The sequence below is a fragment of the Akanthomyces muscarius genome, chromosome 1 (assembly GCF_028009165.1).
Source record: "Akanthomyces muscarius strain Ve6 chromosome 1, whole genome shotgun sequence".
NCBI lineage: Eukaryota > Fungi > Ascomycota > Sordariomycetes > Hypocreales > Cordycipitaceae > Akanthomyces > Akanthomyces muscarius.
The window spans coordinates 3,809,457-3,824,553 of NC_079241.1; the positions used below are offsets into that span (position 1 = coordinate 3,809,457).

Here is a 15,097-nt window from a genome sequence, read left to right on the forward strand (position 1 = left end):
TGCTTCACACCCAATTCTCCCAACATCACGCCTCTCTACTTTTTCTTCTCTTCTCTTCATCTCCTTTTTCCTTTGCCCTTTTCCTTCGCATTCCTCAACCCACTGCATCCCCGGCCCCAGCTTCTTGTTCTCTAGATACCCCCTCCCGTTGCTGGTCCTTGTGCAGTCCGTCTACGCCCTGTGCTTTTGTCGATTCTTCTTCGCTGTCGCTCGCTCCATCCCCCATCCCAGGATTCATGCCAGTCTCTCGGCCGCTTCTACACTTTGTTTGACTGGCTCCTGCTACGCCTCCCTCGTCCGTGTTTCCGAGTCGTGTCCGATACTCCCTCCGTCATAGTCAGCCGTTTCGCCTCGCCAGCAAGCCCAACGCCCGCCCGCCGTTGCCGCGTCCCCAGCATCTCGCCGACTTGAAGCTCTGTTCTGTCCCCCCCAACGACCGACCATGAATAAACTAGCAAATATGCGGCACTGGTCCGAGAGGATGAGTCCTAACTTTGGTATGGGTGGCCGACCCAACATGCCCGGTAATCCCATGAACGCCCATCCCAAAAATGCGCCTCAGACTGGCCCTGCTCTCGCCAACCCGCAGGCTGCCGACGCCACCATCACCTACTCTTTCAACGTCCCCTTCTCGTCCGACCTTGCCGGCCCCAACACCGAGGATATCCTGCATTCTACTGCCGATGCCGTCATCCGATGGACGCACCCCGAGGATGCTCCCGACGATGTTCAGGTTCACGAGCTTCCTGTTCACACCCAGAACCTCAACAACCTGCATCGCTTGTGTAGAGACCTCTCCAGTGGCCCTCTCCCCATTGAGGCCCAGGTCATCTCGACTGCTCCCAAGAACGGCAGAGCCCAGCAAATCACCACCGTCTGCCTTTCCGGCTCTCCCGAGCTTGTCAACAAGAGTCGCGAAACCATTCTCAACGAGATTCCCATCGCCTTGGTATGTTGCTTCCATGAAATTAAACCCACATCCTACTAGTTGTCCTCCTGTGCCTCGTCCTAACCACCCGTCTTGAACAGCGCTGCACCATCATCGACATAGACGGCAAGCTTGTCTGTGACTTGAACGCCGGCGTTCTGAAGAAGCCCGTCATCGAAACCCTCGATTACATCTCCAACTTCTGCGGCGTCGACATCTTCCTGCTCGGCCCCAAGCTCACCCCTATGGTCGATGGTGTCTCCGGGGATTCCGAGATGCGCATGGATCAAAGATGGAGAATCGCCATTTATGGCGATATTCTGTCTTCGGAGCATGCCAAGGCTCGTGCCCTCATCCACATTGATACCTTGGTAAATTTCCCTCTTATACATTCGCATCTATTGTGACACCCTATTAACTCTTCTCAAGCTTGGCCGTATTGTCGATGCCACCCGAGTCGAACTTTCACTGCACCAGCTTGTTTGCGGCCGCCATCGTAAGAACATCAAGCTCATCGAGTCCTCCACCGGAACCGCCATCTACTTCCCGCCGCTCTTCTCGCAGATGTACCGTTACTGCCCTCCCAATGCCAACCGACGTGACCCGGCCGACATTTACATTACTGGTGAATCCCATCAAGCCATTGAACTTGCCAAGCAGAAGCTGCACGAAACCGTCTCTCGTATTCGCCTCTACGTCAAGGATGTCAACATCCCTGCGGCCAAGATTGACACCATCCTTCTCGACCGCCTAGACAAGGTTCGCAAGGTTCTTGAGGCTAACGGCACTTACATCATGTTCCCTCCCCTGGCCTGTCAGCGCACCATGGTCCGTGTCCAGGGCAGCGAGGGCTTGCCTGTTGAGCGCACCGTTCGCGAGCTCATGTCCCTTGCCGGCCAGTTTTACTCGGCCGCTTGGTTCATGCAGCAGCCCGATGCTCGACAGCTCCCTGGCCCTGCAGATACGCAAGCCATGCTTGGCGAGATCTGTGCCAACTCGGATGCCGACGTTTCCTTTGACAAGATGTCTTTCACGCTCACTGGCTCGGACGACGCAGTCAAAGCTGCTCTAACCGTCATCTCCGACTTCAAGTTTGTCTCGCAACCTCAGTACCAGATACGAGTCAAGATTGAGCTGGCAAACGAACACAAAGAATTCGTCAGCGGCAAGAAGAATGGCAAGATTAACAAAATCATGGGACAGAGCAATGTGCAGATCATCTTTGATGGTTTCAACGAGTACAACTTCAACATTGACGTCATGGCTGCCAGTTACGAGTCGCTGAAGCAGGGACTGACCCTCGTGGAACAGGAAATGCCGGCATCTATCTCGTTTCACGTTCCCGACCAATACCATAAGCGAATCATCGGCATAGGTGGTCAGCACATCCAGCGTATCATGAAGAAGCACTCTGTCTTTGTTAAGTTCTCCAACGCCATGGACCGAGGCGGCATGGGTCGCGAAGATGATGATCTCAAGGTTGACAATGTCATCTGCCGCACCCCTGCTCGAAATGCTCAAAACTTGGATGCCGTCAAGAACGAGATCTTGGAGATGGTCGACCGAGCAGATTCCGAGTACACGTCCCAAATTGTCAATGTGGATCGCCTCTACCATCGCGAGCTGATTGCCCGTCTTTCCGAAATCGATGAGCTTGAGCAAAAGTTCAACTGCAAGATCAGCTTTCCCAGCACTGAGCAGGCTAGCGACGAAGTCACCGTCACCGGTCCCCAGTGGCAGGTACCACACTGCGTTGATGAGTTCCTCGGCATGGTTCCCGACAAGCACGACTATGTTTTCGCTCGCAGCCCTGAGCTTGTCAAGTTCCTCGAGTCTCCCGATTTTGTCCATGATTTGGTCCCAAAATTGAAGAGCCAGTATGAGGTCGCTGTTACTGTTCATCAGAACCCAGAGGAACTCACAGAGGACGGGAAGCCTACCGTGACACTGATCTGGGGCTTCACTCGCAACAATGCTGGCGGTCTTCGTGATGCTGTCGACTTTCTGGAGGCACAGTTTGCCACTGCTGCAGTGGACGCCACCGTCGTCAAGGGCTTCATCCCTCGACCCAAGTCCGACTCCTTCGAGGATTCCCTGCAATACTTTGACTCCAAGCTTTTGCAGCATGCCCCGTCCTCGGTTGGCAGTGAAACGCCCACCAAAACTGGCTTCGGTGCCGAGATTATTCGTGAACGTAGTAGCATTCTGGATCGCCTTCGCAAGCCTGGCAGCATGTCGTCTCTCTCTTCCTTCTTGGACCGCAGGAAGAACAGCTCTCATTCGGCCAATGGTAGCTTTTTCAAGGGTTCCAGCAATGTCTCCAAGTCCTCGCTCATCTCGATTGAGTCCACGCGCAGCTTCAACGCTGATCGAAACCCCTGGAACGACAGCGGCGTCAACCTTGTGGACGAGGAGAACCCCTGGGGCGTTCGTCTTCTCGGCCCTGTCGACGCCGGCGCCAAACTTGCCATCCCCCACGGTGGCGATATCACTCCCAGACACGGCACCCGCGCATCTGGCGATAGCGGCCGCCCGTCTACTTCCCATTCTCTCAATTCTGGATACCCCGCCCCTAGTGGGCACTTTCGTTAGATTTCTTGACCTAGAATTCTCTACATTCAAATACCCTGGCTGGATATACCCTGGCGCAAAGAAATACCCGGACGAGAATATGAGCCTCTCTTCTTGGGGCTCAACTCTTCGTCTTTCCTGCGCTGTATTTTTTTTTTTTTCGATTTTGATGCTATGTTTGTTTTTTGTCACGCTTATATGTGTCTGTTTTTTCATGATGTTATCTCTGGCTACGGATGCATTCCTGCCATATACCCATTTGCACTGAAAAAGGTCGAGCCAGATGAAAATAAAATACCCCAAAGATGGATAAGGAGTTGTCAGTGGAGAATTGTTTTTGTTTTATTGCATGGAGGATATACACGAGGGCAAGTCGAAAACGATGTGAAAAGTTTTTGCTCATGGTGCGAAGGGGCTGTTGCCTCTGCGGATTTTACCGCACGCTGCTTTGATTCTGTGAGCTTTGTTGGGTTTTCTTCACCGGCCAAATTTGGCTGTTGGGACGGATGACGGTGCACAGACTGGAACACGTTCAAAGAGGTGGAAAGATGTGTCGACAAGTTTTACTTTAGATACAACGGTATAGAGCCACGCCGGCGGCAGAATTAAATATTGCAGCACCAGCTGTATTATCGTGCAAACTTCTGTCACTCGCCGTAAAATCAACGTATTTCGCAAGTGATACCGAGAGTGTAGTGTTGGATGCTTCTTTAGGGCACTATGTACTTATTATAGACGGGGCGCCAATGCCTCTCCGCCCATGTCATGGTATCTTTCTATCCTATGCTAGACCAATGCAACCCATCAATAAAATTACACAACTCTGAAAAAAACTGTTCGTACAATACCGGCCCGTCCCAGACTCAGCTCATCACCGGCCCAACCCGGACCTGCTCGCGATGACGCCTCTCATCAAAAACCGACGTCTTCCTCTCGCGCCGTCTCTGCTCCGCCTCAATCTTGGCAAACTGGCCGCGCGCCCCATGCTTGAGCTTGGTGATCATGTCGGCGGCCTTGCCCTTGTTCAGGTCCTTGGCACCGAGGGCGCTACCCCGGCCGCCGCGCAGCTTGTTGATGTAGTCGAGCTGCCCCTGCGTCGGCGCAACCTGGCGCCACGGCTGCGCGCGGTGGATGAAGCTGTGCGGAAAGGCCTGCGCCGCGTAGCTGTCGGCGCCGTGCACGGCGTCGTTAAACGTAGCGGCGGTGAGAATCTCCCGCGGGACGGCGTACGGCGACTTGGAGCCGCTACCGGGGGGTAAGGCGCGGATCTCGACGGCGCGGTACGACGGTTTGGTGGGGAGCTGTGTGGACGAGGAAGAGGAAAGTGACGAGGGAGGACTGCTGCTGCTGCTGCTGCTGCTCGAGTTGGTGATGCGCTCGAGGCGAATGTAGGAGCCGCTGGGGGCGGAGAGGACGAAGCGCTCCGGGCCGACCTGCACCCATGCGTACTGGCTGATGGCGCGGATGTGGCGCTCGCCCGAGGTGTCGGCGATGAGGTCCAGCACGGACGAGTAGTCGGTAAAGGTGACGGCGGCGGCAGGGTTGACATAGGGTGCGGGCCCGCCGTCGCCGTTGGCCCAGGCCTCCTTGGCGCGGGCCTTGTCGGCGTCGCGCCTCTGCTGGAGACGGCGCATCTGGGCGACGGAGGCGGCGGTGACGAGCTCGTTGGGGTCGAGGCCGAAGAGCGTCGGGGTGGTGACGATGCCCGTGTCGAGCGACGACACCATGTCGAGGACGTGGCAGTTCTTCTTGCCCGGGTGCAGGCGCATGCCGCGGCCAATCATTTGCACGAGCAGGTTGCGGGAGCGCGTGGGCCGCGCCAGCACGATGCAGTCGACGTTGGGGATGTCGGTACCCTCGGTGAAGACGCCGCAGTTGACGAGCACGGGGAACGCCCCGCGCTTGAAGGCGGCGAGGAGGTCGGCGCGCTGGGCGCGGGGCGTGTCGCTGGTGACGAAGCGCGCGTCGAAGCCGTGGCGGCGGAACGTGGCCGTGAGGCCGGCCACGTGCGCGAGGTCGACGCAGAAGACGAGCGTCGACTTGCGGTCGGCGCCGGCCTTGGCCATCCAGCTGCGGACCGTCACGTCGTTGACCTGCTCGGTGTTGACGACGCGCGAGAGCTCGCCGGTCTGGAAGTCGCCAAAGGCGCCGCTTTTTACCTTGGAGAGGTTGGCCGAGGACTCGACCGTGGTGAAGACGACGTCGGTGAGCCACTTGTCGGCAATCATGTTGACGTAGTCGCGATGGTAGACAATCTCGTCGATGGCGGCGCCGAGCTTGAGCCCGTCGAAGCGCGAAAAGGTGGCCGACACGCCGACGAGCACAGGCGAGGCGGCCTGCTTGGCGTCGAGGCCAAAGTGCTTGAGCGTGCGCAGGTAGCCGGCCGCGACGATGTGGTGCGCCTCGTCGACGAGCACGAGCTTGTACCGCGCCGGGTCAAACTTGCGCAGGCGGTCCCGCGACGTGATGCTCATGACGCTGGCAATGGTGATGTCGGCCGCGCCGCTGGCATGCAGCGAGCCCATCTCAATCTCAATCGTCTTGTCCGGGTACGCGAGGCGGCAGTGGTGCGCCGCCTGCTCGACCAGCTCGCGGCGGTGCGCGAGGATGAGCGTACGGTCGCCACCAGTGTCTGCACGCTCATGGATCTTGTCAATGAGCTGTGTGAAGATGATCTGCATGGGGCCGTGTTAGATCAGAGGGGGTGGTTTCATGAGAGATTGTCATCAGTGAGAGTTTGAGCGTACAGTTTTACCGCTTCCGGTCGCGAGTGAGATACCAACTCGTTTGTGACCGGATTTTAAGCTGCTGAGAACGGATCGGATGCAGTCTTGCTGGTAATCTCGTAATTGGGGTTTCTGAGGTTTGGTGGAAGAAGTGGATGCGCGAGCTATACGATGAGCCAGCACCGTAACGACGGGGTTGCGCGTCTCTGCGTCGGGGCGCAACAGACATTTGGCAATGTTTCGTAGCATTGCATCTTATTTACCGCATCTCAGCAGGAAAAATATGGCGATTTTCTATACCGTTCCTGCGAAAAGCGAGTGTAGGGGAGTTGGTCGTTTTGATGCTTGAAAAATGTCATTCAAGGGGACCCTTATTAGCTCCAGCAACGTAAAAAAAAACCTTGCATTATGTAAGCTCGATTTTCACTCGAAGATGGTCACTCAGATGAAATTTACAAACGCTCTCATGGAAGCCATTCACATAACGGCCGTGTGATTTTTTGCCGCTTTTTTTCTTCGCCTGGGGTTTTCATTTATTCATGATAACGACTCTTCAGCCTCCGGATACTCAATAGTCTCGACGATGCACGCAAACTGGACTCGTCACCTGCAGCCTTTTAGCGACAGCAGGTGAAGCGATGGATCCGGAGGACTCAGATTATCAAAGCAACGCCTCCAACAGTAACGAGGATAACTCTGAACTGGAATATAGTGATGATGAAAAGTCTGGAACGTCAGTGATTTTGGGGGAAGATGTGCAGGATGGGAATCAAGTGAGCGATAGCTCGGCGGGCGACCAGTCGCCGCGCAAACGATCTGCAGAGAATGAGCCTCCACCGAGGCCTTTCAAACGCCAACGAAGTCACCTGAATCCCGATTATCTCGATCTACTAAACAGGGATATCGAAGACGCGGCGCATAGAGTGTGCCTAGAGGACGATATTGATCTGCCGGACTCGCAGCTAGGACTCACTTACTGGTCACCGCTGGAGAAGAAGCAGTTTTTCGAGGCGCTGTCCCGTTTGGGCAAGCATGATCTCCCGGGCATCGCGCAGCGCATTGGCACCAAGAGCACGATCGAGGTCAAGCATTATCTGCGCGTGCTGCACGAGGCGGTCATTGCTCGTCGCGTACAGGAACGTCGGTCCTACTTGGAACCTGCCGAATATCCCGCTGCGATCGAGTTGACGCCGCAGTGCTGCCATGCCCAGGAGGAAGCTGCCGACACGATATCGATCAGGCAAGAGACCAGAGAGATTCAGCGGGAGGAGAGAAAATGGCAAGCGTGCTGGGACATTACGCCCAGGATTGCCGCTGAGCTGGAGAAGAAGCAGCAGCAGCAGCAGCAGCAGGACGACGGAGCAGCAAACCTGGCTTTTGCAAAACTCTTTCACGTTCCACGGTGGTTGAAGCTGTCGGATCGCATGTTTATGAACTCTTCTATGCCCGGCAGCAACTGGCGCAATATTGAGGCAAGACCGCCATCTATGTGGGCCACAACGCTGGACGACTTCCACTCCCTCGCTTTATCCGTTACCCGGCGCTTGGTGCAGACCACTCTGTTTATCAGCATGTCACGAATTAGAGCAAAATCCGAGCTCAGGCCTGAAACGAGAAACATTGTGCGGAAAAGGGACGTAGAGGCGGCCGTTGCGTCGCTGGGGCTCTCGCATAACGCAAATGACCTGTGGCGCAAGAGCGCACGCCGACTACGACTCAACGTGTACGAGAATCCACCGACTCGCGGTGACGAAGAAGAGGAAGAAGAAGAGCCAATGACATATGAGGAAGTTGAAGCTGAGCTTTCCAACGAGGAGCCAGCCCGTGCCAAGAGCGAAGACTCGGACGTCGAGAGGGTCAAGCTGGAGGCGCGCTCCACGGATGAAGTCGACGACTCGGCTGTCGACGACGACTCGGACAGCCCAGGCAAGCCAAAGGACGAGGAGGAGCGCGCCGTCAACCGCGAAATCAACGAGGTGCTCTGGTACTCGGCCGCGGGCATCCGCGACCTGCAGAGCACGCGGCGCGCCCTCAAGCTACGCATTGAGACGGAGCGGCGGCAGGAGCGCCACGCCGACGCCGTGGACGAGTACGCAAGCTACACAGCCGAGACGGACATGTGGGAGCTGCTGCAAAAGGCACCGCCCGCGCAGAGGCCGCGGACGGTGCCGAACCCGGCCCGCATGGCGCTGCAGCGGTCGAACCTGGATGTCGAGAGCTTGTACGCGATGAATAGGACCTGGGCGGACGGCCTCGAGTACCAGGCAGAGTGGGAGACGCTGCATAGGCCAGTCGAGCCAGTGAATCACGACACTGAAGACGATGACAACTGAGATTAGACGGTGTATATATGTACATATAAAGTTTGCATTGTATTTTGGGTATAAAGTCTCCCATCCAACGAATACACCAATATCATGACTCCGTGGTAACGCCCAATCCTTATTGCTTATAATGCAATCATTTGCCTTTTCTCCTTGAACTTGTTCTTCTTCCTCCGCGTCCTCGCCCTGCCCCTCGAGTCGATCTCGTCGCCGGCGTACCGCTGTCCTCCTCCTCATCGCTCTCGCCATCGCCCTCCTCACTCTCCCCGCCTTCGTCGTCGTTGTCGTCTGCCTCCTCGTCTTCCTCCTCCGGTTCGTCCTCCTCCTCCTCGGTCGTCTCGGCCTTTTCCGCTTTGCTCGCGGCGCGCGTGCGACTTCGTGCGCCTCTCGTCTGCTTGACGGCAGCTGGGGACGGCGCATCTGTGCCCTCCTCTGTGTCTTCAGCGTCGGTGGCGCGGGAGGCCGCGGCCCTCGACGACTCTCGAGCGCGCTTGCGCTTGCCGCTGCCGGTATTGTGGCTGCGTTTGTGCGGCGGGGGCGGCGAGAGCTCGAGCTCTGGCGGTGATGTCGGCGCCTCGCTCGCGTCGGCAATGGCGCGCTGCATCATGGGCTCAATGTAGGCGTCGTAGGGCAGGGCAAAGTCCATGTAGCGCTCGCCCTCGTCGTCCTCGTCGTCAATGTTCTCGCGGTCGTCGATGAGGTCGAGGTTGTAGTAGGCGCGCAGCTTCTGCCAAATGTGCGGTATGCGCGTGTGCTGATGCAGGTCTGGGTCGAAGCCGTGGTTACGCAGGTGTTCGGAGATGGCAATCATGCGAAAGTGCTTGTGCATTCCTAGGTGCTTTGGGTTAGCAGTCGATGGACAAGAGCAAGAAAAGCGGGTGCGTACCGGCAGGTTTCCATCGGATCACACCTTTGAACAAGGAAGATACTTGGTCATCTGTCCACATGGCGTTGTAGCCTTGCATGTCTTCCTTGACGGGCGAGCTTGGTGCGGCCTGGGGCGTGTCGACGTCCATGGCATCGTCGTCGCGGGCCGGCGTCGACGCAGCGGTTGCTCCCCCACGGGCGCGCTTTTTGGGAGGCATACTGAGCGCAACGGCGAAGCGAAACTTAATGGCGATGGGTGCGGCGATTGCCCAGCCCGATTGAAGCGAAGTTGTTTGTTTCTTGTACGCTGTGCACTGCGAAGGAACAATTTTCTGGAGACGGGTATCGGAGCTCCAGTTTGGTTCGGTCACTTTAGCGGGTGAGATCATGCCGCAGTGCTGTACCTCTGTTAGCGCGGGGCAGCTACCTGACGCGCTGGGCGCGTGTCCCGTCAACCTTTCGACTTTCGCATCAGCATTGTACGTCTTGCCGGCCGCGCGGATAAGACGCCGAAGATCCATGGTGCCGAGTCTATAAAGCCGAAAGCCATGGCTGGCCAAGCGAACGAGGCGAATCTCTTCGCAGTGCCGGACTTCTGGCAAAAGTCGAATTGGCTCCAAGACCTTGCAACGGATCCCAAAGCCGACTTTTTCTCTTTACACAAAAGCGGTAGGCGCTGTAGAGACATCTTTTTCTCATGAATAACTACTCACCTCTCAATTTTCAGATGACGCGACTACGAACGTCCAAGGCTCATTTGCAACTGTTGCGCCGATTGTCGCCGAACCAAATGGACTCTTCAATGCGCCTATATTCGAGAATTGTGAGCCGGGCGAGCAAGAATCACCAGCCGATAAGACGAGCACAACTAGCGAGTCGATAGATGACTCGACAGTCGAGGCAGATACGTGGATGGACCTCGATGAGCCTATTATCACGCCGCCCGCGCACCGAACGTGGGATGCTTTCGAAGCAGGCACTGCAGCTCCGCCTGAGCCTCTATTTCTAAGCGAAGCCGGAGCTTCGACATATGACGCTTTGCTCTCATGGCCTACGGATCCACTGAATCTGAAGAACACAAATGTTCCAGTCGTACAAACAAAGGCATATTTCTCCTCGCTGTTGTCTCTTGCGCTCGGCCAGCAGTCGCTGCTCTTTGTTCGAAACCATTCAGGAAAGAAGTTTCGACCTGCGTTGCCCAAATTTCGAATATCGGGGTACTCACGCGAGGTTCTGGCGGGTGTCGAAGAAGAATGCCTAACATGCGGTATGCGAATACTGGACCTGCGCTCATTCATCCAAAAATCATACGCAGGTGAAACCAGTCCATGCCGCATCGCTCTCGCGAGTGCTGTCAGTCAAATACTGCAGGTGGTGCATAAATATGTAACAGTCGACAAGGCGCAGCCTCAGTCGCTATTACAACTACAGACGTCAGTAGCTTCATTGGCGGCGATAGTAAAGCCGCTGGTCAGGCTGAACGTGCAGCTGCGGCCGGATATGGGCGACCACGGTGTGCTATCCGCCGTCTTTCATCACGCGTCCCTCGCAGACGCTGATAGTCGATATGTTCGCGAGATGATGCGCGAAGTCTTGCAACGCGTGTCAACACCCTGGATTGATTTTTTGCAGGAGTGGATTGGGACAGTGGCTGAAAAGGGCATTCCGTTGACCAAATGCGATGTTGGTGCGAGGAAATGGTTTGTGAAAGTCGATACAGAAATATACGTGGACGATTTTGGACGACAAATCGAAGACATTGACTTTCGGCTTGATCGCTCACGGATGCCAGCATTTATACCCGATGACGTTGCGCAGTCAATATTCGAGACTGGAAAGAATCTGCGCTTTATTAAGAGTCACCACCCTGAGCATATACTTGCCAATACTCAGTTCACTCTTTCACAGAAGCCGCCAGAGATAAGATGGCTCTTTGACTGGAACGCTATTTCGAGAGTTGAGCGGCAGGTAAAAGAGTTCAGAGAGAAGATGCTGAAGGCAGTCAACGACTTTCGACTTGGGTCTGCGTCTAATATAGGCTGCACGCCTCATGCCGCTTCGCCGAAAACGCAAGAGTATAATCTCACGTTCTTTGGTGTTGATGAACAAGAAATGGAGAACCGAATCCAGGCATCTATGCAGCGTTTGCAACAGCCACTGAAAGACGGAACGACGCGCGACTCGCTGTCAACAATCGTACGCCGCCAACTTGATCAAGGCTTTTCTGACAGCTCGGGCAGCGGTATCACGCCCCATTGGTCATTACTGCCGCTGCTTTCGTTCGGAGCTATGGTGTCGGCACAGGCCCGCTCCATCAACCACGAGCACATGAGGCTCCTTTTCGTTAAGCACGACCTTCTTGGGCACTTGCGCCTATATAGGGACTTCCATATGCTTGGAAGTGGTCTGTTTTGTGCCAGGCTCTCACAAGCACTGTTCAACCCTGATCTTGAGTCTGCAGAGAGACAGGCAGGTGTTGCTAGACAGGGCGGTGTGATGGGCCTCCGCCTCGGCGGGCGTGATACTTGGCCTCCTGCTAGCTCGGAATTGCGTCTGGCATTGATGGGCATTTTATCAGACGCTTACTATGAAGGCCGGCCCAAGTCGTCCAACAATCTTGGCAGAGACGGTGAGAAACTTCCCGGCGACTTGAGCTTTGCTGTGCGAGATCTCTCGGAGGAAGAAATCAAGAAATGCATGGACCCAGATTCTTTGGAGGCGCTGGACTTCCTGTGCTTACAATACACCACACCGCCAGCGCTAAGCAGCGTTATTACCCCGGTCATTCTATTGCAGTATGACCGCATCTTTCGGCTACTCTTGCGCGTCTTGCGAATGATGTACGTTGTCGATGAATTATTTCGCCAGACTCTTTGGACCTCTCGACTGCACGGATACGAACTATCGGATGACGAGTATCGCTTTGCTCGAGAGGCTCGCATTTTTGTCTCCAGTGTCGCAGGCTACTTTCTCGATACTGCCATAGCACTCCCTTGGCAGGCTTTCGAGAGCCGCCTTGATCAGATCCAAGCCGCTCTCGCGCGATCTAGCAATGACACCTTTACTGAACAACCGCCGAGTCCGCTTCAGCTGCAGCAGCTCCATAGCAAGCTCCTGTACGCCAGTATGGGCGGCCTCTTCCTGCGCAAGAGACAGCAGCCGATACTGAATCTTTTGGAAGATATCTTCAACGGCATTTTGGAGTATGCCAAAGCTGCCAAAGCGAGCGAGTCTACAGACCAGTCAGGAACAAGGCTTGCGTCAGATATGTATCACGAGTTCAAGCAAAAGGTGCAAGTCTTCATTACCGTATGTCGCACTCTATCGGAAAAGGCGAAATCGGAGCCAAAGGACAAAGACAGCGGAGATGGAATATTCCATACTGCTGGAGTTGGAGATGAGAGTATTGTTGCTCAACTGCTATCGAAGCTCGATCTCGATAATTATTATGTGAAATAGCGCATGATGTAACGTATTTATGATTGAATGATACCCTTGACTTTTCGTCCTTGAAGGTCCTATACACGCGTGCTTCTTTGTTGATGTTGGAAGCTGGCTGAGACGGCTCGCGCCGTCGAATGCCGAGCTGAAGTTTGGTGACGACGCCGATCCCCACTGACTCACGATCCGACCCGGGAGTAAGCGTCTGCCCGTGACCTTTGTTTCCTACAATTGTCTTGGCCAATTGTCGCCATCTTGTAGCCACCAGCTGTCACATTTCCTTTGAATCCATACAGCTGCCCTGGTAATCTATTCATACTAGCACTCGCTCCGTGTCCATCGACCGCGATTGGCCATGTCGCTCGAACCTGCACCCTCACAATTTTGTTTCCCGACTCGTATCTTGCAAAATGCAAAAGTAAAGCTGGTCCCTTTCTCGGTAGGTGAATAGTTTCAACTTTTTACAGCCTGGACCGATGTTGATAAAAGATAGATTGAGGGACATGCCGAGCGCTTCTATGACATCACGAACACCACGATGAGATTTACACGTATACCAACAACGGCCCGTATCATTCATTGCAGCACATAATTGATACATTTCTCATACCTACCTTCTTCTCCGGTGGCAGGCAGAGCTTCGCGTACACTGTCATTGACAAGACACGGCCGCCGTCTCCAGAAGATCCCGCTGGCGAGGTTGCCGGCCTATTTTCGTACGAGCACGCCGACGACGATAGCCTCTGCGTTGAGATTGGTCACGTGCGCGTCGCGCCTGCATATCAGCGCAAGGGCATCGCTGTCATAGCCACGGCGCTGATGTTGCGGTACGCCATGGACACCATCGAGCAGGGCGGCCTAGGCCTCGTTCGCGTAGGCTGGGGCGCCAGCACCGTCAACGATGCCTCGATCCGCGTCGCGCGCAAGGTGGGCTTCGGCGAGATTGGGACGATACCGTACCAGCGCGTGATCAAGAATGGAATGGCCAGGAACAAGATGGGCAATGGTCGAAGACTGGCGCCGCGGGCCCAGGCTGGTGATTTGTGGAGAGACGTGGTCATGTTCTGCATAACGTGGGAGGAGTGGGAAGCCGATAAAAGAGATGTTGCAATGCGGCTGTTGGGAGATGGCTCGCATGTGGATAAATGAGGCCTGGTATTCATGGCCCAGGCCGTTGTGTATTCTCGTCTACCATGTACGTATTGTCTATAGTCATGTCCCATTTCACCCACCTGCTTTTCTTTTAAACCCCAATCTATGACAAGATTAAATGCGAATGATGTTTCTCCTTCAACTCCTCGAAATGCTTATATCCTCAAGGCTTGACGGCGTAGCTCACGCGGCTGATGCCCTTGCTTCGCGCAATCTTGCGAACCGTTGTCTCGCCGCACAGATCCGTCGTGTCGACGTGCGTGCCGCCGCAGGGATACACCTCGGCACCCACAATCTTGACGACGCGGAACTTGGTCTCGCCGGGCGCCAGGAAACTGCTGTCCGGTATGAGGCGCTCGAGGCCCTCGCGGCGAAACTCGTCGGCGTCCCAAAAGTCAATCTCGACGGGCATGGCCGCGGCGACGTACTCGTCGACCTTTTTCTGTATTTCGGGCTTCCAGGCGCCCTCGATGACGCCGCGGAACTCGCAGCCGGCGCTATCTGGAAAGTGCGAGGCCTTGAGCTCGTCGAAGCCCTCGACTCTGTCCATGACCAGGTGGCGGACGGCGGCGCCGAGGACGTGGCCGGCCGTGTGTAGGCGCGAGTAGTAGACGCGCTTTTCGACGTCAATGGCCTGCTCGACGGCCGTGCCGGGCTGCTGGAGGCTGGCGGCGGCGGCGGTCGAGGCGAAGCGGCCGAGGTGCAGCACCTGGCCGTCGTTGACGACGTCCATCCGAACAGCCCGGACCTCAAACGGAGGCGTGGACGAGGCGTCGCCATTGGTCGCTGCCGTCGCACCCATGGTGCCCTGGTCCGAGGGCTGGCCGCCGCCTTGCGGGTGGAAGATTGTCTCGGCGGTGACGACCACGTGGTCCTCGTCGCTGCCGTCCTTGAAAAGTTGCCGATTGGCTTCCTCGAGGGCCGAAAACGGCCGCGTCGAGACAATCGCTGTCTTTAGGCGAAAGAGCTTGGCATTGTGGTGGAAAGCCAGATATGTGCGCGCCGCAGCTGCCATTGTGTAATTTCCCAGATCGGGAGCTGATCTCGTGGCAGACAGAAGATAACTTTGGGGCCGTGATTCAGTTCCA

General features: G+C 55.8%; 6 protein-coding genes across 7 annotated transcripts; 3 read left to right on the plus strand and 3 right to left on the minus strand.

The window, feature by feature from the left end:
* Positions 1–442: 442 nt before the first annotated feature.
* On the plus strand, positions 443–3,520 carry LMH87_006272 (uncharacterized protein; the record flags this gene model as incomplete). The annotated part of the gene is made up of 3 exons (XM_056204132.1): positions 443–949; positions 1,030–1,299; positions 1,358–3,520. 3 exons carry the CDS (start codon positions 443–445, stop codon positions 3,518–3,520), a joined length of 2,940 nt encoding a protein of 979 aa, XP_056059519.1.
* An 842-nt stretch (positions 3,521–4,362) lies between these two features.
* On the minus strand, positions 4,363–6,474 carry LMH87_006273 (uncharacterized protein; the record flags this gene model as incomplete). Its single annotated transcript, XM_056204133.1, has 2 exons — positions 4,363–6,174; positions 6,247–6,474. The coding sequence occupies 2 exons, from the start codon at positions 6,472–6,474 to the stop codon at positions 4,363–4,365; spliced, it is 2,040 nt and encodes a 679-aa protein (XP_056059520.1).
* Positions 6,475–6,863: 389 nt separating this feature from the next.
* Positions 6,864–8,558, plus strand: LMH87_006274 (uncharacterized protein; the record flags this gene model as incomplete). 2 transcript variants are annotated; one of them, XM_056204134.1, is made up of 1 exon in its annotated part: positions 6,864–8,558. In XM_056204134.1, one exon carries the CDS (start codon positions 6,864–6,866, stop codon positions 8,556–8,558), a length of 1,695 nt encoding a protein of 564 aa, XP_056059521.1. The 2 variants fall into 2 exon arrangements, with proteins under 2 accessions (XP_056059521.1, XP_056059522.1); XM_056204135.1 differs by having other exon boundaries at positions 7,713–8,558.
* A 127-nt stretch (positions 8,559–8,685) lies between these two features.
* LMH87_006275 (uncharacterized protein) lies at positions 8,686–9,805 on the minus strand (the record flags this gene model as incomplete). The annotated part of the gene is made up of 3 exons (XM_056204136.1): positions 8,686–8,693; positions 8,769–9,380; positions 9,436–9,805. The coding sequence occupies 3 exons, from the start codon at positions 9,803–9,805 to the stop codon at positions 8,686–8,688; spliced, it is 990 nt and encodes a 329-aa protein (XP_056059523.1).
* Positions 9,806–9,964: 159 nt separating this feature from the next.
* Positions 9,965–14,006, plus strand: LMH87_006276 (uncharacterized protein; the record flags this gene model as incomplete). Its single annotated transcript, XM_056204137.1, has 5 exons — positions 9,965–10,085; positions 10,144–12,725; positions 13,282–13,296; positions 13,351–13,408; positions 13,540–14,006. 5 exons carry the CDS (start codon positions 9,965–9,967, stop codon positions 14,004–14,006), a joined length of 3,243 nt encoding a protein of 1,080 aa, XP_056059524.1.
* A 166-nt stretch (positions 14,007–14,172) lies between these two features.
* Positions 14,173–15,024, minus strand: LMH87_006277 (uncharacterized protein; the record flags this gene model as incomplete). Its single annotated transcript, XM_056204138.1, has 1 exon — positions 14,173–15,024. The coding sequence occupies one exon, from the start codon at positions 15,022–15,024 to the stop codon at positions 14,173–14,175; it is 852 nt and encodes a 283-aa protein (XP_056059525.1).
* Positions 15,025–15,097: the final 73 nt, after the last annotated feature.